This window comes from Dendropsophus ebraccatus, chromosome 3 (genome assembly GCF_027789765.1).
Source record: "Dendropsophus ebraccatus isolate aDenEbr1 chromosome 3, aDenEbr1.pat, whole genome shotgun sequence".
Classification (NCBI taxonomy): domain Eukaryota; kingdom Metazoa; phylum Chordata; class Amphibia; order Anura; family Hylidae; genus Dendropsophus; species Dendropsophus ebraccatus.
Genome location: NC_091456.1, coordinates 151,112,843 through 151,138,916, shown reverse-complemented (window position 1 = coordinate 151,138,916; position 26,074 = coordinate 151,112,843). Strand labels below are relative to the sequence as shown.

The window sequence follows — 26,074 nt, the reverse complement described above, 5'->3', positions numbered from 1 at the left end:
TGCTCTTAAAGGGACATATTTCGCTCTTAAAGGGACCCAGATCGCTCTTAAAGGGACCCAGGTCGCTCTTAAAGAGACCCAGGTCGCTCTTAAAAGGACCCATTTTGCTCTTAAAGCGACATATTTCGCTCTTAAAGGGACCCAGGTTGCTCTTAAAGGGACATATTTTGCTCTTAAAGGGAAATATTTCGCTCTTAAAGGGACCCAGGTCATATTAAATGGACCAATTTCACTCTTTAAGGGACCAATTTCACTCTTAAAGGGACCAATTTCGCTCTTAAAGGGACCCAGGTCGCTCTTAAAAGGACATATTTTGCTCTTAAAGGGACATATTTCGCTCTTAAAGGGACCCAGGTCGCTCTTAAAGGGACCCATTTTGCTCTTAAAGGGACATATTTCGCTCTTAAAGGGACATATTTTGCTCTTAAAGGGACATATTTCGCTCTTAAAGGGACATATTTTGCTCTTAAAGGGACCTAGGTCGCTCTTAAAGGGACCCATTTTGCTCTTAAAGGGAACCAGTTCGCTCTTAAAGGGACCCAGATCGCTCTTAAAGGGACCCAGATCGCTCTTAAAGGGACCCAGATTGCTCTTAAAGGGACCCAGGTCGCTCTTAAAGGGACCCATTTCGCTCTTAAAGGGACTCATTTTGCTCTTAAAGGGACCCAGGTCGCTCTTAAAGGGACCCATGTCGCTCTTAAAGGGACCCATTTCGCTCTTAAAGGGACACATTTTGCTCTTAAAGGGACCCATTTCGCTCTTAAAGGGACCCAGGTCGCTCTTAAAGGGACCCATTTTGCTCTTAAAGGGACCCAGGTCGCTCTTAAAGGGACCCATTTTGCTCTTAAAGGGACCCAGGTCGCTCTTAAAGGGACCAATTTCACTCTTAAAGGGACCCAGGTCGCTCTTAAAGGGACCAATTTCACTCTTAAAGGGACCAATTTCGCTCTTAAAGGGACCCAGGTCGCTCTTAAAGGGACCCATTTTGCTCTTCAAGGGACATATTTTGCTCTTAAAGGGACATATCTCGCTCTTAAAGGGACATATTTTGCTCTTAAAGGGACCCAGGTCGTTTTTAAAGGGACTCATTTTGCTCTTAAAGGGACCCATTTTGCGCTTAAAGGGACCCATTTCACTCTTAAAGGGACCCAGGTCGCTCTTAAAAGGACCCATTTTTCTCTTAAAGGGACCCAGGTCGCTCTTAAAGGGACCCAGGTCGCTCTTAAAGGGACCCAGGTCGCTCTTAAAGGGAACCAATCACCCAGAAAATCAATGTAAAGACAAGGATATGTGCTGATAGATCACCCAGCACACTTCCCAAATATGCCCCTGTAACCTCTGTGCCCCCCTCAATTAGACAGTAATCTTACTTTGTTCAGGTCACGCGCTGTATGTAAATTTTTTCTAAGTAGTCCTGGTGGGCGTATGTAGTCCTGGTGGGCGTATGTAGTCACGGTCCGGGGGCGTATCTAGTCACGGTCCTGGGGAGTATCTAGTCACGGTCCGGGGCTGTAATCACGCCCAGAGGGGCGTGATTCGGAGGCTTGCGGTCCAGTGACGTCATCCGGCGGCTTGCGTTCCGCGTCGCGGCCGCGCCGACGTGTTCGGGAACCCGCGCATGTGCAGTACGGCGGGAGACGACGCTGACGTACTGCGCATGCGCAGGTTCCCGAACACGTCAGCGCGGCCGCGACGCGGAACGCAAGCCGCCGGATGACGTCACTGGACCGCAAGCCTCCGAATCACGCCCCTCTGGGCGTGATTACAGCCCCAGACCGTGACTACATACGCCCCCGGACCGTGACTAGATACGCCCCCGGACCGTGACTGCATACGCCCACCAGGACTACATACGCCCACCAGGACTACTTAGCAAAAATTTACATACAGCGCGTGACCTGAACAAAGTAAGATTACTGTCTAATTGAGGGGGGCACAGAGGTTACAGGGGCATATTTGGGAAGTGTGCTGGGTGATCTATCAGCACATATCCTTGTCTTTACATTGATTTTCTGGGTGATTGGTTCCCTTTAAAGGGACCCATTTTGCTCTTAAAGGGACCCAGGTCGCTCTTAAAGGGACCAATTTTGCTCTTAAAGGGACATATTTTGCTCTTAAAGGGACATATTTTGCTCTTAAAGGGACCCAGGTCGCTCTTGAAGGGACCCATTTCGTTCTTAAAGGGACCCATTTCGCTCTTAAAGGGACCCATTTTGCTCTTAAAGGGACCCAGATCGCTCTTAAAGGGACCCATTTTGCTCTTAAAGGGACCCATTTCACTCTTAAAGGGACCCAGGTTGCTCTTAAAAGGACCCATTTTGCTCTTAAAGCGACATATTTCGCTCTTAAAGGGACCCAGGTCGCTCTTAAAGGGACATATTTCGCTCTTAAAGGGACATATTTCGCTCTTAAAGGGACCCAGGTCGCTCTTAAAGGAACATATTTTGCTCTTAAAGGGACCCAGGTCGCTCTTAAAGGGACATATTTTGCTCTAGAAGGGACCCAGGTTGCTCTTAAAGGGACTAATTTCGCTCTTAAAGGGACCTTGGTCGCTCTTGAAGGGACATATTTCGCTCTTAAAAGGACCCAGGTCGCTCTTAAAAGGGACCCGGGCCGCTCTTAAAGGGACCTTGGTCGCTCTTGAAGGGACATATTTCGCTCTTAAAAGGACCCAGGTCGCTCTTAAAAGGGACCCGGGCCGCTCTTAAAGGGACCCAGGTCGCTCGAGCGACATGGGTCTCTTTAAGAGCGACATGGGTCCCATACCTTTTGGAGTGTCCCGTCCGTTTAAGAGCAACTTGGGTCCCGTCCCTTTAAGAGCGACTTGGATCCCTTTAAGAGCTACATGGGACCCTTTAAGAGCGACTTGGGTCCCGCCACTTTAAGAGCGACTTGGGTACCTTTAAGAACGACTTGGGTCCCTTTAAGAGCGACATGGCTCCCGTCCCTTTAAGAGCAACTTGGGTCCCTTTAAGAGCGACATGGCTCCCGTCCCTTTAAGAGAGACTTGGGTCCCTTTAAGAGCGACTTGCGTTCCTTTAAGGGTGACCTGGGTCCCTTTAAGAGCGATCTGAGTACTTATAATGGTAAAGATCATTGCTCGGTTACCATGACAATCTTACTCATGTCGGGGAGACAAAATCGTTAAGGACCTTCCATATATTACATCTTCTATTGGCCAATAGTGGACATGTGACTGTGGATGGTGTGATACATTGCATGACGAGACCTTAGAGTTCCTATTGGCTGCTATATTTCAGCTATTTGCATATGTGCTGTGATTGGCTGTCAGCGGTTAGAGTGTGGCCATTATTTGCAATGGGCCATTATTTTCTATGGGAAATTTGGGGTCGTTTAACGTAAATTTCTTAAAAACGACAAATCCGATCGAAACGAAAAATAGATAGCACACCACACACCGCCGAGGGCTTCGAAACGCAATTTGAACGGAGTGTGTGCACAAAGCGGTTCGGGCTGTATTACGCGCAGAAAAATGGCTAGAAGAAGAAGAAGAAGAAGAAGAAGAAGAATACGGATTACAATATAGTGCTTTTCAAGCACTATAATAAAAGCTCTGCGCACATATGACCCTGATAACAGCTCTCTCTTTGTCCAATATCACTTTTTTCAGGTACTGAACAGTGTATATTAGGAACCCCATGCCATCTTAGAGACGCTCTGACCCAGTTGTCTAGCCATCACAGTTTGGCCATTGACACTGATGTCCTTACTTTTACCCATTTGTTGTTGCTGTTAATACATCAACTTAAAAAAAAACTGACTGTTCCTGTGCTGTTGGTACAATATATCTCACCTCTTAGGTACAATTGTCACATGATAAGTAGTGGTTTTAATGTTAAGGCCAAGTAGTATATGCCCTTTGTTTTCTAGACCACAACATGGTTAAAAAGCTCTGAGCTGTGACGGATTGTAGAAATGCTGCTTCCAACTTTGAATTGTACAACGTTATATTTTATACACTTCTCACTTTCTGAAGGAAATGTTGAAGCATATTAATCAATTTCACATAATAACTTTGCATGGTATTGCTACCCCTTACTTCGCTGTTCTATGACCAAAGTCATTTTAGATACTGTATTATATAGTCAGGGTCGGATTATAGGGAGGGCAATTGAGGGGTCTCCTCCATCTAATTTATTTCAGCTTTTCCCAACAGCAAGTAAATTTGGCAGATAACTCTGCAAGGATTCCGTCGCCTCCCCTCCATGCCCCCACTTAAAGTTTTGCCCGTCACATAGACTCTATTCTATGCTCGGGCGGATTCCATCGTCCGCCCAAGGAATTGACGTTTCAGTTCTTTGGATGGACTGCGGAATGGACCATAGAATGGAGTCTATGGCACAGGCGGATAGCCAAACGGGAGCACGCGGGAATGAGCGTCAGAAACCCGCGGAGTGTTCCACCACATTTACTCTATGTGCTTATACCCTAAGAAGTGTACCTTTACCAATGGAAAATAAGGCTAGCCAAATGCATACAATAACTGTTGGCTGATTGCTAGTTTGGTTGTCTATCCCTTCCAATCCACCCACACTAAACTCAGCATTCTGAATGCTAATGGGGTATGCCTCTGCCGAACTCCTCAGGTGGTGGCTTATTTCCTTAAGAGCTAAAGAATCAGGCATTGAAATTCAACTCTCTTGATCCTTCTCTCCCCCAACATCTATCTGAGAAGGCTTGAAAGACCCCCATACCTTGTAAGGGCCTTTTCATGGCATTGCCCATGTGGTCTCCAGGTCAATCTCTGGTGTCAGAGACAAAAGTGTCACTCATTACTGACAGGGATATATTTTATCCCTGCTTCCATCTTCGGCCTTCATCCGCCATCTTGCCTTGCACTATAACCTTACAGCTTGTCCTTCTTGGTGCAATGTCATAGTTGAGTAAGGAACGTCACATTACTCCTGGCATTATTGTGTGAGGCTGAATAATGTATGATAGCTGGACCCTAGTCTTCATTTCAGGTACAGTAGCAGCTCTGCGTCATGTTTATTTGGCCTTCTCAGCGTGTCCTAGGGACAATTTTTTGGACATCAACACCAGGGCGCATGTTCGTGCTACTGTAAGTAGCCTACTTAGCCTCAAAAAGCTGCAGCATTTCTGGACTTTTCTAAAGTCAGGCACATCTGGGACGTCATTGCTCGACAACTGCAAAGAGAGCTGCCAGCAACAGATCTAGGTGACTTTACAGCCCAAGTTCATTCAGTCTCTGCAATTACCTCATTGATAGCATGCCAAAGCATAGAAGTGTACTACATGTGGCGCTTATATTCAATACTAAAAAAAATCATTATATGATAATAATTTTTATTATTTTGCTGTCATTTTTTGCATAAAATAGGATTTCCATAATGCCAGGACTTTTTCTTCTTGGTGTTGCAATTTCAATGTTTTTTGTGGGTTTTTGATAAGTTTTTAAGTTTCTTTGAACACATACTGGTTAATTAGCTTCTTAAGACTTTGACTCTAGAGTGTATTGTATTTAAATGAGAATGGGGCTGTGACCCCCATTGGGGGAAGTAAATGGTGAGGAGGTCTGTACAGCTTTAGGCCGGCTTCACAGAGAAGATCATCCAGGCCGGTATTGCAGTATCGGCTGGATGATCTTCATTTGCACTGAATTGGGATGCGGGGGCATCTGTGTGTGTCCGCATCCCAATTCACCATAGCAATGTAAAGTGCGTCCGGTCCGAAGCCGCACTTTCCATTGTGTGAACTGACAGTTCTCTGCGGCCGCTATTCAATGACCGCCCCCACAAAACTGACATGTATACACTCTGGCCGGGATTCCATTGACTGCAGTGCAACGTAAATGTTCTATTAGTCACGGCCGTTGTTGCAAATCGTCAACAACCGCCGTGATTAATAGAAAATTTACGTTGTGTGGTCGTATATAAGCAACAGGTGAAACCAAATAACGGAAAGACACTTTTTATTCAACGTAACACTTATTAGGAGGTCAGTCACGTGTACAGTAAATCACAAGAGACAAATACGGCTTAAAAAACATCATCATAGAACTCTCAGTTGCCTCAGTATATGGTTAAAAATTTAAGCTAATGGGTATTGTTTGGTTGGTAATGGTAATAAATAAATGTTCATGGGCAGTAATTCCTAAAGTCATTACTCTAACATTCACAACCTTTTTTTTTTCCGTGTCAATGTAGAAGCCTATTTTCATTTAAGCACCTCTGAGACTCGGCTTGAAAAATAAACAAATGTAAAAAGATTGAAAGTTAACAGGGCTCATAAATACTTTTTATATAAAGAAATATCATATTAATACACATAGGGGAATATACCTAGCTTAATAATTTCTCGTCTCAGAAAACCAAGGTCATATCTTCACTGTAAACAGGGAGCAGTCACTTGGGACGTATAATGTTAATATCATGGTGTGCTCTGACTGTCAGCTCTCTCATATTATTAATAAAAACATGGGCTGCTCTTTACTTCCATAACATTTTTATTGATAATTTTACATTCCAAAACTACTATTTTCACTGGCACAATGGCATACTTAACGTATTATGATCCAGAAATGTGCGTATGCTCAGGAATACTAATTTCAGGACATTTTGTCTTTCTTTTTGTTGGACACATTTTTGTGTGATGTCCTTAACCTTTTCCAATGCCAAAAATATATCCAAGGTCTTGGTAAATGAGACACATATTAAAATTCTAGATCAGTGCTTCTCATGAATCTTAATGCTAGGACCAGTTGTTTGGCTTATTAACGTTCATGGTCTTGGTCAAGGTTTTTTGTGTAGCCTTTTGGAAGATGATAAAGCACTGACAGAAGAATGGCCGTTTTAAAGGGAACATGTCAATATGAAATAGGGAAGAGAACCCTTACTATAGCGGAGTATGTCAGTATAACAGCTGACAGTTTCCCTTTAGTAAATATGCCATCCTGCGCTCATACATTAAGATGCTCTCATCTCTCTGTCTGAATGGATCTTGCCATAATGCACACTGTGCATCCCTGTTGTGTTGTTAACATGTTTTTTTTTAATTTGTGAACTCATTGAGAGACTTGTGAATTCACCAAAATTGGTTTGAGTAAAGCTACTTAGCCAAGTGCAAATTCTGCTATAGCCATTAGTGTACATTTATACATACATCTCCAGCAAGAAAGTAAAGGAGCAGCACGATGGAAAATTGTGCCTAATCAGTACCTAAATTTAGTTCTTAGTACTTATAATATTGTACACTAGTTTGCAAGGGATTGGACACTAGAATGTAAAGATGGTCTATAGGCAGTCCTAGGCTATGTTCACACATAGTATTTCTGTCAGTCTTTTTTCAACCAAAAGCAGGAGTGGAACTGACAAGGCAATATTATAATGGAAAGATTTCCACTTCTTTGTTTTCAACCCACTTCTGATTTTGGTTGAAAAAAGACTGACAGAAATACTACTGTATGTGTAAACCCATGGTTTGCCCATGGGTTTTCCATCCTGCCCTAGGAAAACTTTCTTATGAATAAACTAAAATACGCTTTCCAAAACTACCAGATCAGTGATGCGTGTATGATTGGTGGGGTCTGACCACTGGAACCACAACTGATTACATGAATGGGAGTTGTGTGTTTCATTATCGATGGAGGTTCCAATGGTCAACCTCCCACAGATCAGACACCGTTCTGTGAATAAGTGCCCTTTATGGAAAAACTATTTATGGAGAAAGTCCCTTAAAAGTCGTGTGAACATATATGCATTCATAAATACTGTACATTTCCGTGTATGTAGATATACAAATTACATATACGCCTACAAACATACTGTACTTTGGCTCTTAAGCCTTCAGAGCCTAGGCATCTTCCACTGCTGACTTTGAAAGTTATTTGTGATGCTACTGGGGCAATGTTCTTGTTCCCTACACTCCATTCTGGACCTACTTTCATTACATAAATAGATAAATAGAAGGGCGTGAAGAATTCTAACTTTATGACTGTGTCAAATTGTGATGTACCTCTAATTCCCTCTATACCCTTCAAGAAAACCATTTTGTTACTGCTACTCTTGTGGTTCAAAAAAAAAAACATAAATTAAAAAAAAATACAATTTAGGATGTACATACCGTAGTTTGAATTGTTCTTTGAGATGACCATCGAAATTTCAGTAAAGTTGTTCTTCTCAAAGAAATATCCAGTAAGATATTTGGTGGACTAAGGAAATCTGGCCTGGATAAGGGGGTGGTCAAAGAGGTGGAGAGAGTTTACCTTATCAGTTTCACATCACATTTTAAAAAAGATGTAGTAGGGCTCAGTGACAATTTCTTGCACTATGAAGGCTATAACTGTTTTTCTATACATTCAAATCATGGTGAACATACAAAAATGGAAAAAAGTATCTGAAACAAATGCATATTGTACAAAATAAATTTTAGTTCAGCATTTTTTCCCTTTACATTAAAAATAATTGTGTCAGTACTTTTTGTATGTGACATTTACGAGAGAGAACTTTTAAGCCAGGAACCTGCCGCTTCTTTATCCTGGTAATTTTTCTCGGCTTGGCTGACCTTGGAAGATGTGTTGCATATTCATTAATTTTCAAATGAAAACAAGAATAACAGTAAAGAATATGTTACCCACGATTCACTTTTTACAGCAACTACTAAAAAACGTTTGAAGTTTTTGAGTTACTTATTTTATTTGCTTGTATTGGCTTTATTCAAAAGCTGAAAACTTTGTTTCCCTTGTTAAAAGGTGTGTGAACTATTTGGAACTTGTAACTATTTTTTTTATTGCTCCAACGCATCAAGAAAAAAAGAAAATGAAGCACTTGTTCAAATATTTTTAAATTTGTGTCTATAGTTTCTACATAGAACTTGTCTTCATGGTTACAGACTACAAACACACTCTGTGTGTAGTCTGATCCTGCAGCCATGTGTTAAAGGGGTTATCCAGCGCTGCAAAAACATGGCCACTTTCTTCCAGAGACAGCCCCACTCTTGTCTCCAGCTTGGGCGGGGTTTTGCTGCTCAGTTCCATTGAAGTGAATGGAGCTTAATTGCAAACCACACCTGAACTGGAGACAAGAGTCTCTGAAAGAAAGTGGCCATGTTTTTGTAGCACTGGATAACCCCTTTAACTTCACCTCCCTTCTTCTTACTAACCTAACTACAGGAGAAGGCTATGTTCTTATCATATAAGTAGCCTACATTCTGGGGATTTGCGTATATACTAGCAGAATGGTATGCCACTGTATACCTTGACACACCCATTCCATGTCTATTCATTTCAATAGATCAAACATAGTCTACTAGGGACTCTGTTCTGGGCATTTCCAAAGTTAAACAACTTTTTGCAGGACTCAAAAGTGTGATCACCTACACTTTTGATTCTTTTAAAAAACTGCATGTGTTTGTAAAAGGAATGAATGCTGTCATTAGCAGTCCATATTCAGTCCATTAAAGTCAATAGACTGGGTCAAAGGGATGGTTACGCTAAGGTATACATTGACATTCTGCTCTGCTGGTATGCCAACATATATGCCAACACAGATGTATGATGTACAAAGGGTTTCAGACTACACACAGTGGTCCAGATTTAATAAACCATACACTTTCAGTAACTGTTGGCCAAATGATTGTTTGGCTGACTGTTATCTTTTCTTTCATTCCTATAGACTTAAACGATCGGCAAGGCTGAATGTTCATGTGTTCGCTATTAGGAAGGGAATGGTAAGCTTCAGCCGGACTGCTCTGGTGGTGGCTTATCTCACCGAGAACAAAGGGGCCGAGCATTGAAATTTCAACACGCCCATCTCTACCCTTTGTACACTTTCTATTACAGCAAGCAGCAGCAACAACAAGTATAAACTGAATGGGGACCTTACAGTATAAACTTAACTTTGCTCAACTTTTGTATAAATCTATTGCTGGCTGTATAAATCTAGGCTGCCTAGTCTTAATTTAGACCAACTATTAGTTGGCTTACATTGTACCCGGAGCTTCCACCAGAATTCTGCCATTTTTTGGACATTATGTCACTTCCTCAGCCATGCACGTTTAATGAAGCCACTTCTCTTTTGTTGCGGACACTCCTGTGGGATTGGGCACTCACTAAGTAAGTTCTGCTGTTTATTAAGCTGCAGGAAACATCAGGTACATACAGGATGCGTTTCGGCCAAGCATGGCCTTCATCAGCTTAGAGATAGTAAAGGTAAAGGCATCCTGTATGTACCTGATGTTTCCTGTACCTTAATAAACAGCTGAACTAACTTGGTGAGTGTCGGGTCCTCTCTATCATACATCTGGCTTTTCCACCACAAGCACCACCTACCCGCGAAAGTGCTGTCCTTTCTACACCTACTCTGTGGCATTGACTTGGTGGAAAACTGGCTAAATTAATAAATGTCAAATTAATAAATCAGTTTTTTTTAGTGTAAATAACATCAATATTCATCACATTTTCAAAATGTGTAAATCTGCACCAGTGTTTCTTTCTAGTCTGTAGCCATAAAGACACATGACATCCGCCTAGGACCAGTATACACTAAACTTTAGGATTTTCCTAAATCAAGACTACTTCCTGAGTTGCTTAATTTTTTTTTATTTTAGTTGCATTGAAACAAGTGCCTGTTCCCTTAAAGCGACTCTGTACCCACAATCTGACCCCCCCAAACCACTCATACCTTCAGATAGCTGCTTTTAATCCAAGATCTGTCCTGGGGTCCGTTCGGCAGGTGATGCAGTTGTTGTCATAAAAAAACAACTTTTAAAGTGGCAGCCCCATGCCCTTTGGTTATGGCTTAGTTTGTGTATGCATTAGGCTAGCACAACCTCTCCGTCCCTCCTCCCCACCCTCTTCACCATTTTTCCTTTTTCTCTGCAGTGAAAACTACACAGGTGCCCTAACGATCTAGCCCATGTGCTGTGCTCGCACAGCTGATGAATAGGAGGCAATCTGCCTGTAGCATTCCTAATGATGATGAGGGTGGGGAGGAGGGACAGAGAGGTTGTGCCAGCCTAATGCATACACAATGTAAGCCACGGACAAAGGGCACGGGGCTGCCAGTTTAAAAGTTGTTTTTTATGACATTAACTGCATCCCCTGCCGAACGGACCCCAGGACAGATCTTGGAGTAAAAGCAGCTATCCGAAGGTACAAGTGGTTTGGGGGGTCAGATTGTGGGTACAGAGTCGATTTAATGTTTGAGTGGCGATAACATGTAGTAATTCTAATATTGGAGTATTTTTAGTATGTAGATGAAAAATAATCCAGTGTAATTACCTATGTGCATGTGTTTTGTTTATTGCAGAGTCTTATGAGGTCCTTCAGCAATTTTAATGATGTGGGTTTTCTTCAAGTGAAAGTCATAAGAGCAGAGGGATTGATGGCAGCTGATGTCACAGGTAAGAGGCAATGAGATTTCCTCGGGATTAATATATACTCTCCAAGCAGCTGTTAATTAAAACAGGGAAAATCTGTGAGTGAAATGTTTAGCTGTGATTTGGTGACATGTATTTGTTAGATTTTACTTCTGGGGCACATACAATACCTCAATGACAGGAGTAAAGGTGACAAGCTTCCGCTGCTGTTTTTGCAGCTTTGTTAGAGGTGGAGATAGAGAGGAGAGTAATTAAATTCATGTCTTCATGGACTGTGAAGAATAACTATGGCAGCTTGCTTCACATGTACCATGGGCCCCTCTAAGGTCTAATATTTGTTAATCCCTATCCTGATACATTTGCATGAAATAACAGGTGAAATATTTGCGTTATGAATATACAAGCTGGGGGATTGTCACCGCTAAAGACAGCAAAGTGACTGATGTATACTGGCACAGCCTACAATCTGGTGACACTGTTGGGCTTATTATTTCAGGTGCTTGGCACACAATGTCATTATTTTGGTGATTGTTGGTGCCAGTCTACGACTGAGTATCTTGATTGATTTGCAATCTGGGTGCCTGTTACTCTGTACTTTCTATATATTGTATACTCCATGTTCCTGGCCTATCCTGCTCTGATATGCAATAAGCAAAGTAATTACACTCACCACCATGTCGGTCTTGAAGTGTGCATTGCACAGATGAGCGGGCCGACCCTGGTGCTTGTATGTCATCCACAAGACACAAACTTGTCGCCCAACAAATTGCCAGATCCCTCCCTTCATTTTAGGTTGTATTTAAAAGGCAGCATTACAACATAGTTTAACTGGGCTGTAACACTGAGTGGTTTAAGCAAAGGGAAATAAACATCTTTTTGAAAGAATTTGCAGATTTGTAGGTTGACAAGTATGTGTCTTGTGGATGTTATTCTGCCATGTCCCCTGTGCCCACCCAGCCGGTCCAGATTATACATGTACATACAGTATACTACTAGTCTGCTTTTATTCCCTGCTCACTTTATTTCCTGTACATGTCCTGGGCATGTCTCAGGCCTTGCTGTATCTGGGCAAAAACATCAGTCTGTGTTTAAGATGTATCATTATGATGGTCTGACTAGCAAAGGCCATATCCGCATGATGGGATCAAGAGTGATGAAGAGCGACTCCTTAGGGTCCTATTCCACGAAGCGATAATCGGCCGAATCGGGCCAATTTTGCCGATTATCGCTCCGTGGAATAGAGACAACGATCAGCTGATAATCGTGTCATCGGCTGATCGTTTGTTTAGGTTCAAACCTAAAATCATCGGACACCTACCGCAGGTCTTCTTCTGTGCTCTTTCTTCCTTCCGGTCCCGCGCGCAGCAGCAGCAGCTTTGGTGCGGCCTGTCTTAGCTGACAGACTGCTCAGCAAATCACTGGCCAGGACCGCCACGGCCTGCAGATCCAGCAGATTGGCGCTCCTTTACATTATTGATCAGGCCCCCCCATCTGCCCGTGGAATAGAACCCTAAATGCATGGTTTAGAAGACAAACTACAGTAGTTGTGGTCATCAGTGTTATCTTCCCAAATAAGGACCCGTTCACACTGTGGAAAACAGGTGGAAATTCTGAGCAGAATACCCGCTACAGACTCCGCTTGGAATCCCGCCTGCCTGAGTGTCTTAATGATAAGTATAGGGAGGCGGGCATTCTGTTCTGAATTTCCGCCTGTTTTCCTCTGTGTGAATGGGCCTTAAGAAGCAAAATCTTAAATCCCTTTGTTTGCCCCTGCTTTCTTAGTCTGTGCCCAAATATTAGCATTGACATATTCTTCCACTAAAAATTATATTAATTTTCCCAAAGAAATCTCCAATATCTACAACTTAGTTGGCTTATCTACCATCTAACCCATGTGTTACTATATGACACAATTATAGTATTTTGGTGGTTGTTTTGTTACACTGTTACATGTATGTGTACATTGTCACAATTGTGTAACGCTATAAGGATGGATGTAAAGGATGCATGGGGCATTAGCATGGGGCATTAGCAGTAGCATCATAAAATATTATCAAATCTTTTGTAGTAAAAAGGTAAAACACTGAAGATGGGAGAACCAAAAATCCCTGAAGCCTTGTAAAATAGGGTCATGAGAAGAAGGATTGGGGGATAGCATAAGCAGGGCCAACCTTAGGGTAAATGGTGCCCTGTGCAAAACCTTTTTTTCGGTGCCCGCCCCCTTAAGGTAACATAAAGCTCCTTCAGCCTCCCACCCCTGCAGACGACAATCAACACCCATCACCCGACCCGCCCGCCATACACACAACTACCCGACCCCTCCCAGCTATACAAGCAAGTACCCCCCCAGTCTCCCACACATCTCCAGCCCCAAGACCCCCCAAAACTCCAGCCTCTAGGCCCCCCACAACTCCAGCCCCAAGCCATCCTACAACTCCAGCCCTAGGCCCTGCTCACAACTACAGCCCCAAGCCCCCCTAACAACTACAGCTCCAAGACCCCCGACAACTAGAGCCCCCTGACCCCCGCAAAACTACAGCCCCCAGCACAAATATAGCCCCCCAGCACAACTACAGCCTCCTGCACAACTACAGCCCCTTGACCCCTGCACATCTACAGTCCCCCCAGCACAACTACAGCCCCAAGTCCCCCCCCCCCCCCAGATGTGCTGTCTGTCTGCCGAAGCGCTTTGAACAAACTACTATGGGAGGAGGCCAGGTTCTCTGGCACACAGACAGTACATCTAACTTCTATTTCTAAGTTAGATGTGCAGCTGTCTGCTGAAGCGCCCTCCCCCCAGGTGGCCGGGAGCCCTGTGCAAGCGCACAGGTCGCATACCCAAATGCCGGCCCTGAGCATAAGGAGTGGGAGCTAAGACCTCAGAAGGTAGGATGAAAGCTGTGAACAGAGAGGTATAGGGAAGCTGTTTTCTGTATAGAAGAAAGTAATATTCTACAAGTCTACAAGTTAATTTGAGCTTTCTAAAGGAATGCAAGCTATATGGTGATGCGTATAATCTTAGTTATCAACAGGTAGTTCATAGAGAGTGAGATACTTGCGACTACTATCATCATTATTATCACCTTTATTTATATATTTTTTTAGGTTTCATACGTGTCTATTACCAAATAAGTATGCTTAGCTAAGTATACATTACAGATATGTCCCCGCAGCCCCAGTAGCATGGCTCAGTATACATTTTTCCCAGACAACCCCTTTAAAGGAGGGGGTCACATTCAAATGAAAATTTAAATATTTTTATTTTTTATGGGCTAGTCCTGTTACTATCGACAGGTTCAAATTTGGATAGTGAATTTTCACAGTCCCCTAAACACTTAAAGGGGGAGATTTATCAAACATGGTGTAAAGTGAAACTGGCTCAGTTGCCCCAAGCAACCAATCAGATTCCACCTTTCATTTTCCAAAGAGCCTGTGAGGAATGAAAGGTGGAATCTGATTGGTTGCTAAGAGCAACTGGGCCAGTTCTACTTTACACCATGTTTGATAAATCTCCCCCTTAATATCTATATCTTTATGGGGCTCTAAAAGAAATTATATGGCTATATATGTCCCTAAACCTAGGCAAAACACAAAAGCCTAAAACAAATAGAGCATGAAATCTGAATGTAATACGAAATAAAGACATATCTGCAGAAGTTATAATGCAGTTTTAACAATTATCATATGAACATCCCTATTAGCTTATGGTTTAACATTTAGCAGACTCACATTCATTAACAGGGTTACATCCAAGTCCTTCTTGACAGCCCACTTAAAAACAGTCTGTTTTGCTTTCTGCGGGCTTTAATTAAGATGTGTTCAGTTCTAGCTCCTTTGCCCTCCACCCGCTGTGTCACAGACTGGCGATCAGACACTTTTAGATGGTCCAGCCCATGACTTTGACCTTCTGAGCAGTACAGCGTTCCCGGGGGAACCGTTCAACTCATGAGTTCTGATTTCACACTTCCAGGATGCCTCGGCTCTTTTAACAATGACAGGGAGACAAAGGCCTTTAGAGCAGGCCGCGTGGGGACTTGTTTAAATTGGAAACTAGAGAGGAGTCAAGGAACAAGGTTATGGGCTACAGAACAGTGCTTTTAATAAAGAGCTCATAGCTCTGGTTCAGTGCGATGGAGTCTGCTTCAATTCAATTAATTGAGCCATTTATCTGAATCATCTTACACCTCAATATTTCTCGCCAGAAATTTCTGATAAGTATTGTCTTTAGCATAGCGCTAATGCAGAGGGATTAAAATCCAGCTTTGCCAGTGACAGTGTATTACTGTCCTGATGCCATAAAGGTCAGCCTTTTAGCATTCATTAAAAATGCTGCACATTTATAGGCCGGTACACCCCCAGACACATGGCAATGACACACCGAAGAATAATTCAGCCCTTCAATATGCAAATACCGCCATATAAATGCTTTGTGGTGTATGGCCCACGTGCATGTACAAATTGTTATAAATTCTTAGTTTGTAGAATGCATGGTGGACTATCCAGTGGTTGAACAACATCAAAAGCAATGCAGTCAATATAGAAAAATTTTGAGTTTTAGTTTAGTTAAAGGGATTGCGACAAAGGCAAGGGGGGCACCACAAATATATGCAAAAGAGGGCAAATCAGCATGTCACAGATTCAGTCTACTTGGCACCAAGACTACAGTGATGTTCAAAGTACTTATGCACAGTCCATTTCTGAGATTAATATTGTGGGATTTAAAAGCATGGCCGTAGTGATAAGTAGACAATGTTTGGTCCACTGAAATGAATGAGCATGGCACAGCTATGCACCATTATACATTGGCATATTGTTCTGCCAATGTATACAGCAAATGTATGGCCCATACTGTACCAAAAGTGGACTTACCTTAAAAAAAATAAAAAAATAAAATAAAAATCTTTAAAATTAACTGGTGCCAGAAAGTGCCAGAGATTTGTAATTTACTGATATTTAAAAATCTCCAGTCTTCCAGTACTTATCAGCTGCTGTATGTCCTAAAGGACTTGGTGTATTATTTCCAGCCTGGAGAACACGAAAGGTTTTATTTACTGATTTGCTACTGCTCTGGACATTTCCTGTCACAGACAGAGGTGTCAGTAGAGAGCTGTGTGTCACACTGGAAAGAATACACCACTTCCTGCAGGTCATGCAGCAGCTAATAGGTACTGGAAGACTTAATTAAGTAAATAGTAAATTACAAATCTCTGTCACTTTCTGACACCAGTTGATTTGAAAGAAGATAATTTTAGCTAGAGGACCCCTTTAACTCATTTGTTCTATTTTTGGCCTTGAAGACCAAGCAATTTTGTCTTTTTCATCCTCATATTCCAAAAGCTGTAACTTTTGTATTTTTCTGATGGACTCATGGACCACACAAGGCTTTGCTTTTGTGGGACAAGGTTTTGACGCACATACAACTTTTATTAATGCTATTTTTAGGGAGTGTATAAAAAATATTCAGCTGTTGAGAACAGCTATTATTATATCTGTACAAGGTAGATGGAGTCATCAGGTTTTGATCCATCATAAAATTACACAGGGCCAGGTATATTGTTGCTTTTATTTTAGTAAATGGATTGGCGCTGATGACACACTTTTAGTATGTCCCACCACTGAGACAAAGAGCGGTCAGGTGCATTTTGTGGTTAGCCTGGTAGGATGTATTTAATTCCCCTTTAGCACTACTACAGGTGAAATGAAGCACTACACAGTGTCAGTTGAAACCCATGTGTTGTCAGGATATTGCATGTAGACGTACTGGGCTCTCCAAACCAAAAGAGGTCAGAGAAGTAAAGTCATAAAACAAGAAACTGAATTGACGGGAACAGAGGAGATAGAAACTGCGTGTTAACCACTTTCTCTTAAAGGACAGCTCCCGCGGGACCTGCAAAATAAAAAAACCCACAGACTCACACAAACCATACTCACCATCCCTCTGGTGATGATCGCCACTTAAATTGCCCGCTGTCCGCATCTCCGTCTCCTCAGGCCGCCGTCCTGCAATCTCCCTCAGTTTTGGGTCCATGGAAGAGAAAAGGCTGCCGGTGAATCAGGGCTGAGCAAGCTGGAAGCCATGTGATGCATTCCAGCCAATGAAAAGGCTGCTGATGCACCAGCAGCCTTTTCCTCTCCCATTTACTTCAGAAGAAGACGCCGAGAAGGAAGAAGACCTTGCCCGCCCCCCAGCTATGACAACATTGTCACAAGATGGCGCCCAGGAGAAGAGGATGGTGTCGACAGTAATTTATTAATGTAAACTTTATTTAACTACCGGGGGGGGGGGGGGGGGGGGGGGGTCGGAAAGTGGGGGAAGGGGGCCAGAACCCTTATTTACACACATTACAAAGTTATACTAGTTAACTTTGTAATGTGTGCTAAGTAAGCTAAAAAATTTTTCCTGGGAGTTATCCTTTAATTTGGTATCTGTCTATGATGTTCACCAACAAGGGTTTAAATTAAGTCATTTATTTATTATATAGATTGGGTTTTCTGACTATAGTCATGGCCAGGACAAGCATTACAGCTCTTGGACCTTCAATTCCAGGTCTGCACAAGTAATGCTACGGGGTCCGAGTATCACCTCTTGCAACACCGCACCATAAACAGAAGGATATATATGTAAGTGTATTTATTGGAGACAGATGGGGGGCCCAAACCCAAGCATTTGCATTGGGGCCCATGCACCTTTTGACACCCCTATTTATCCCTATACCCAAACATGGAAAGAGTAGTGATGAGCAAATACTGTTCGATCGAATAGATATTCGATCGAATAGCGAGATATTCGAATATTCGATATTCGTACGGATATCCCGCGAATATTCGACGAATATTCGATAAGCATTCAAATCCCCCAGCTTCCGGTTTCACCCTCCAAAAGGTCAAATAGATGTTTTTCACAAATCGAATACTTGTTCCCATAGACTTTAATGGGATCCAATATTCGATCGAATATTCGTGGGATATTCGTACGAATATCGAATGTTTGAATATCCCACTATTCGCTCATCACTAGTTAAGAGTAGCCCTTATGGACCACACTGATGACCCATAAAGTGAACCTGTTACATTGAGAATGTGGGGCAATCTACAAGCATCATGTTCTAAAGCAGGAGGTGCTGAGTTATGTCAGAAAAGTTCTTTGTAAAACTTCTCATTTAAAACTTAGGGCCCTATTACACGGAACGATAAATCGGCCGAATCAGCTGATTGTTGATATAGGTTGGCTACGTGTAATAACGGAGTGCGACTGGTGGCTGACGATTTCCAAACTCTATACATTACCTATCCATGTTGCAGGGCTCCTCTTGCGCTCTGATTCTCCCGGGACCGCCGCGGCCAGTGATTGGCTGAGTGGCCTGTCTGCTCAGACAGGCCTCTCTGGAGCTGCAGCGCATGGGATAGGTAATGTATAGAGTTTAACCCCTTAACCACTCATGACGGGTATACCCGTCATGCGGCCGTTAAGGGGGATCCGAGAGGGCTCCCGGCATGAGCCCTCTCTGCAGTAGCTAGGGGCTGCAGGTATTAGCTGATGCGGCCGATCGACGCTGCCGGCTAATCAACTATTCAAATGCAGCTGATCCCGATTCGGCAATCTATGTAGATGAACTGCAGCAGACAGTATAATAGAGCACCGATCTGATGGATCATTGCTCTATTATATACACAGCATTGATCTCAATGGGAGATCAGTGCTGTGTATATAGAAGTACCCCAGGGGGATTCTAATTACTGTATGTGAAAATAAAACAAAATGTTTTTATAAACAAAAAAAAAACTCCCCTTACAGTTTGAATCACACCCCTTTTCCCATTTTATAAATAAAAATAAATAAATAAATATATTTGGTATCGCCGCGTACGTAATCGCCCAAACTATTAAATGATTACATTCCTGATCTCGCACGGTAAACGGCATAAGGGCAAAACCCCGCCAAAGTGCAAAATTGTGCATTTTTGTTTACATTAAATCCAGAAAAAAATGTAATAAAAAGTCATCAAAAGGTCGCATATATGCAAACAAGGTACCGAAAGAAAGAACAGATCGCGGTGCCAAAAATGACACCTGACACAGCCCCATAGACCTAACAATAAAAGCACTATAAGGATTGGAATAGAGCGATTTTAAACACATTTAGTTTTTCTCAAAAGGTTTAAATTTTTTAAAAGCCATAAAATAATATAAAAGTTATACAAGTTACATATCGTTGTAATTATACTGACTTGAGAAACATACTGTAGATAACATGTCAGTTTTACTATAGAGCGAACGACGTAAATACGAAACCCCTCGAAATAAAAGGAATTGCACCTTTTTTCAAATTTCACTGCACATATCATTTTTTTTCTGTTATTTCAGCATATTTTATAGAAAAATCTGTCTGTATTTGCAAAGTATAATTGGTGTCGCAAAAAATTTGTGCTCATGTGGGTCTGTAGGGGGAAATATGCAAGCGCAGTGGCCTTTTAAAAATGAGGAGGAAAAAACGAAAGCGCAAAAATGAAAACTGGCTCCGTCCCTAAGGGGTTAAGCAAGGGCTGCAAGGACATCGTTATCGGGCCATGTAATAGGCACAGTAAACGAGTGCCAATCTAGCAGATCGGCGCTCGTTTACAGGTATTATTAGGTCCCCCTCTGCCCATGTCACCCTTTCTGTACATGAATAAATTCTAAGTTATCCTGGAAACTTTCTAACAAAACTCTGTATCATCCTGCTGAACTTCTCCTACTATATTATCTGCTTGGACAGCATTCAGATTGTGACCGCATCCCTTAAAGGGGTAGTCCAGCGTTTAATATTTATTCACTAAATAAAACACATTACAAAGTTATACAACTTTGTGTGTTATTTAAGTGAAAGGCCCCCTTCCCCGTGTTCCCTCCACCACGAAAGTGTGGTGCATTATACTTACGTATTCGCTGTCGACCCTGGCCACTATCTTGGGTCGACGACATGCTCTTCTGGAGGCCGTCCAGACCGCTCCAGCCGTCCCTCATGCCGCCCCCCCCCCCCGCCACGTCAAAAGCTGCTCAGCCACGATTGGCTGAGATTGGCATGAGGGGTGGCTGGAGTGGTAAGTACCGCTTCACACTTCCGGGGTGGGAGGAACATGGGGAAGGGGGCCATTCACTTAAATAACACACGTTACAAGGTTGTATACCTTTTTAATGTGTGTTATTTAGTGAATAAATGTTAAACGCCGCGCCGTCCCCATAAACTTTATAATTTTGCCGTCCATACCCGCCGCCACTCTTTTGGTTGTCCTTATTTGAAGGCATGTGACCACCTTTAGATTTGTGTATTACACAATGTTTCTGCACTTGGTCTGATACGGCAACAGAAATCCAAATAATAGATTTTTTCCCTTTTCAACACGAACAAAAATATTTTAGGTTCATGGATTCAAGGTGCAGTTAAAGGTATTGTTCATAGAAATCAAATTCAGTATTTTCGTTCTCCGAGCTTTGAACTTCTTTACCGGCAAGAAGAAAATGCTTTAGTATTAGTTGTAGTTTTCTCCTTTCTTTAGTCATCGCTGGCATTGTCATATCTCTTGGCTTACTTGGTATATTTCTGTGCCTGGGCTAACAAGAGCATGTTGCCAGCGTCACATCAGTGTTTCATTCGTTACTTCAGAGCTTTTCATCTTCACAGCTATCGCAGGTCAGAGCTGCAGTATTTAATCGGTGCACAAATCTAAGGAATGCCAATCAAATGCTTCCATCCTCAATGGCCGACACAGAGAATGTGAACGGCAGGAGTGCTGCCCCATACAAAATGTTCTGAGGTGAAGCCAGCTACCCTTTCACATTTGCACAACTTTGAAGAGAAGAGACACTTGGCTGTGATTGAAAGCTGTATTGGTATTGGGGTGAAACATAACAAAAATGTTACATTTTTGCTGATGTTTTATGAGAAAAAAAATCAGTTGAATTAAGGAGCTTTGTGTCGGAGACGTTCGCATGTCCCCAAACTTAATCGGCGATAGCCTGAGAATTTCAAAAATGCCTTTCTAGTGAAAGTAGCCTAGGTGATGATAAAAGAATTGTGCTCCGTGTATTGTTCCGTACAAACAAAGGAAACATACTGTGTCATGGCTGGAAGGAGATAGGATTTTTGACAACATAAGGAGCTTTACAATAGAACCACATAGTGATGGCTTTTAAGGTTTTTCGGGGCCAATCTCAACTTTTATTGGTATCTCAAAGACGTAAAGGTTCTTTCAAGCTCAATGTTGAAAGTGAATGTGTATAGTGATATAAACATGTGCCCATCTCTGCTACCCCCTGCCTCCAAAGGTTAATTATTGAGACAGAGCAAGCAGCGAGAGATCAGGCAAAAAAACAATGTGATGGATGAAAACTTTTACATGACCTCTACGTGGCTGAATTACAAATCTATTGGCAAGGCGGATTCAGCCAACGTCTGATATTTAACACTCCATAGTTTGGTTTTGTAGATGTATTGATGGCCACATATAAACTTGTGATTCAGATTATATTTGAACTTTTTATGTCTGTTTTTCAGTTATAACAAGGGGAGATCAAATTTTACATTTTCGAATTTTACATTTGCACTTGTACTCAAAAATGAACCCCCTCCATGGTCCAGTGTGTGGATTATTGAGCAATCCGCTCTTTTCTATTACTTTGAGAATGTACAGAAACATATATGTTATATGGGTCATAATCTGCACATGTATTGTTATGACCTTAGTGAGAAGGCATGGAGCAGGGTGTAGCATAGCCGCCGTCTGACATGACAGGGCTAGGGATTAGGCTGGGATGGGTCATTAGTGGTAGAAAGATTGGTTAGGTGTGGTTATGTGTGCTGGGAGGGGTTATAGGCCAGAGCAGGTACAGTATAGGAGAGGGGTTCAAGTTCCCATCTGTGCCATTTTACAGTAGTTTGGCTTATCTGTGCCCACATATGGTTTACAGGCCTCCTCTGTGCCCCCATATAGTATATAAGCCCCCTCTGTGTCCCTATATATTATACAGGCCTCCTCTTTGCCCCCACATTATATAAAGGCCCCCTCTGTGCCCCCATATAGTATACATGCCTCCTCTGTTCCCCCATATAGTTTATATAGGCCCCTCTGTGCTTCTATATAGTATATATTCCCCTCTCTGCCCCCACATGATATATATATATATATATATAGACCCCCTCTGTGCCCCATATATTGTGCAAATAGAGGCCTTCTCTGTCCCTATATGGTAAATATAGATCCCGTCTGTGTCCTCATATGGTATATATAGGGCACCTCTTCTGTGTCCCCCCAAAAAACTTGCCTCTTACTCTGCTCCCCCATAGCTGTGTATCTCTTTTCCTGGTACACTCTCCTCTCTCAGCTACCAGTGCTGGCGACCTGGTAAAGAGACAAAGGCACAAACTGATTAACAAAGTGGTCGCCCAGATATCGGGGACATGTGTTCTGGATTCCTGGGAGGGCCTGAGTGGGCCTCTCCCCCACCCCAGGCCCCTGTCTGCCACAGTTACCACACTACTTGATTCTTTTATATGATATATATATATATATATATATATATATATATATATATATTCAACATAAAGAATTTTCTATTACATCACATGTATTTAAAGAGTAATTTAGTATTATTTTTTTTTATATATTTTGCTAGTTCTGTCATACTTACATACCCTGGACCCATCAGCTCCCATTGAGGCTCCTTCTGATCCCCCACTGCTCATCTCATCTCCCTGCTATCTAGATAAGGTGTCAGAGAAGGACCTGCCTGCTCAGCCAGTCATAAGCTGTAACAGTGTCCCACCTCAGCCAGTGATTGACTGAACTGGCAGGTCCAGCTTTGTCATCTTGCCTTGTCAACCTATACTAACTAAAGGGAAGAGGCATAATTTAATTTTTAAAGTTATTTAAGGAATAGAGAGTGCAAAAGGGGCATAATAAGAATAATAGAACAGTATACTGGGGGAGAGTGGTCCAAAGTATAGTGACTTTTTCTTAGATGTGCAGGTGTACAGGCTTTCTACATCAATACTGAGCAACTAAAAGCTACTTTGCCAGCAAAAGGGTTCTAGTGTTGTCAAGTGATCATCCGTGTCATGTACATAAGAGGGAATATTTTTAAAAACTGGTTTCAGCAGCCAATCCAAAATCCTCCACCTCAGCCTTTGTTCAGCACCATAAAATAGAAACCAACAGTTCCAGATGCATCCAGAGAGATCCTGTTGGCTTCAGCGGTGTCCATTGAGTTTCCGTCTGGTGTCCATTTATTCTGCAGGATTTGACCAAACAAAATACTGCTTACGGGAACTTGGGATGAATCTCCCTGACTAAAGTTCTGACATACTCTACATGTGAACCTAATCTAAATCAGCTTAAATACTTAGCAATGACATGGTCGTTTTACATTGTCCCATATTCTGTTTGGGTCTTTCCAATTACATGTTGCTGCTTTTGCGATACAAAGTACACATCTTGATGCTGGTATGACACCAGTCTTTATAGTATAATGTATATATTGCAGTATTTAGAAAAATGTTTTGGTTAACCTCTTAATGACCTAATACACATATTAGGTATTACCACATTCGTAGTACCAGTTAGTACCACTTATGGTACTAATAAAAAGTACAAATTGTTCAGTAAAACAATAATGTTGATTGAAAAATAATTATTTTACACTGTTCGGGAGGCGATCGTGGACAAAAAAATTAAGGCTCAGAATGAATGTCGGCGAAGGGGTTAAAAATATGAGCCAGTAAATATTTGGGGTTTTTTTTGTGGAAAAAAAGTTCAAGTTTCCATTTGATCTCTAAACCTCTAAGGTGGGACTAATCCTTTAGTGTGTGCAATGTCATTAAAGTCCTTCTCTTAAGGAAGAACCTAGTGCTTGAAGGATGTTAGGTTTGATGATAGATTGTGCTCCAGTGCACACTGCTGTCACATAGGTCAGGCTGTCACAATGACATCCCAGTTCCAGTAACATGAAATGGAAGTAATACAATAGAGTGCCATATTTGCTGCTGTGGAAACATCAGCAAAACATGACACGCTATGATTTCTGTCTGCTATAAGTGAAGCAAAGTCAGACACCATAAAAGTCAGATTGGGAAAAAAAAAGAGTTTACATACAAAGTAAGCAAGCTACATAGGACAATCCCTCCAACAATTAAAACAAGAAAACACAAATAATTTATTAAAGGGGTTATCTGGCATTAGACAACTTTTAATATACTGCTACTGTTATATATATATATATATATATAAAAAAAAAAAGCATATGCTTACCTCTCCATGCTCCCCCAGAGTCCTTCTTCAGAGTTCCGAGACTAACTTGTCTTGGGAGTAAAAGCCTACCTGGCAGCTGTATATTAAAAGTTACAACACAACCCCTTTAACATGTTCTGATCTCAGGTGGGCTCAATGGTGCTTATTTGCCCGTATCAGAACTTGTATCTCAGATACTTTCTTAAGTGCCTTAGCCATAGATACCCCTTCCAGAATCCACTTGTGCCCCCTCAGAGTGCCACCCATAGATAACTCCAATAGTGCCTGTTACAGATCACTCTACACAGTGCCAGCTATAGATATTTGGCAAGGTGTATCCTACAGACATCTCCCTTGTGTGCCAGCCACAGTTGTCTTTTAAAATCCAGCTTATTCTTATGTCCTGTCCTGGGTCTCACGTGCAGCGCTTATTTCCCAATGTTAAATGCATTCTCCACCACCTTTATTTACTCTCTAGGGGAATTCCAAATGTTGCCAAGTGCTGAACTGGCCATTGACTTTAGGGAACAATTAACCTCCATTCTTTTGATCGGTGTAGGTCCCGGTGGTCAGATCCTCACCAGCCAGTTGGTTATCTCCTATCCTGTGAATAGGGGAAAACTTTTAACCTTGGGATAATCCCTTTAAGTCATTGTCACTAGGGATGTCACGATACCAGAATTTTGAGTTCGATACCAATACCAACTGTTTTATTTTGATACTCGATACCATTTCGATACTTAGCGTATAACCCGCCCATAATAATTCTATAAAGTGCCCCACCCCCACTCCCCCGACTGCATATACAATGTTCACCATGTAATATACCTCACATGTCATCTATATTCTTCAGGTCGGTACTATTACAAAGGTACAATATATGTTCCTTTTAATTTACAACTTACACGCATTACATGCATTTACACAGGTTATGATGCCAATATTTCCCCCTTTTTTGTTTTTATTATAGTAGTTGGGGGTAGAAGTAGTATGGCTGACTCACAGCATAGTATGTTGGGGGTAGTAGTTGTATGGCTGACATACCATATAGTATGTTGAGGGTAGTAGTTGTATGGCTGACACAGAGTATAGTATGTTAGGGGTAGTAGTTGTATGGCTGACACACCATATAGTATGTTGAGGGTAGTAGTAGTAAGGCTGACACAGTATAGTATGTTAGGGGTAGTAGTTGTATGGCTGACACAGTATAGTATGTTGGGGGTATTTGTTGTATGGCTGACACATAGCACTAGTATAGTATGGCAGATGCACAGTATAGTATGTTAGGGAAAATTTGCTCTATGGCTGACACATAACACTAGTATAGTATGTTGAGAGTAATAGTATGGCAGATGCACAGTATAATATATTGGGGATAGTAGTTGTATGGCTGACACACAGCTATACAACTACTACCCCCAACATACTACACTAGTGTTATGTGTCAGCTATAC

The 26,074-nt window shown here is 42.1% G+C and overlaps 1 protein-coding gene across 9 annotated transcripts in view; it reads left to right on the top strand.

Annotated features, from left to right (window-relative positions):
- The window catches only part of MCTP1 (multiple C2 and transmembrane domain containing 1), a 528,068-nt gene that overhangs the window by 276,556 nt on the left and 225,438 nt on the right, over window positions 1-26,074 (top strand). For all 9 annotated transcript variants that reach the window (XM_069962927.1, XM_069962926.1, XM_069962934.1 and 6 more), the window contains one exon: window positions 11,289-11,382. In XM_069962927.1, coding sequence (XP_069819028.1) covers window positions 11,289-11,382 — 94 coding nt within the window. The remainder of the gene's footprint in view (window positions 1-11,288; window positions 11,383-26,074) is intronic.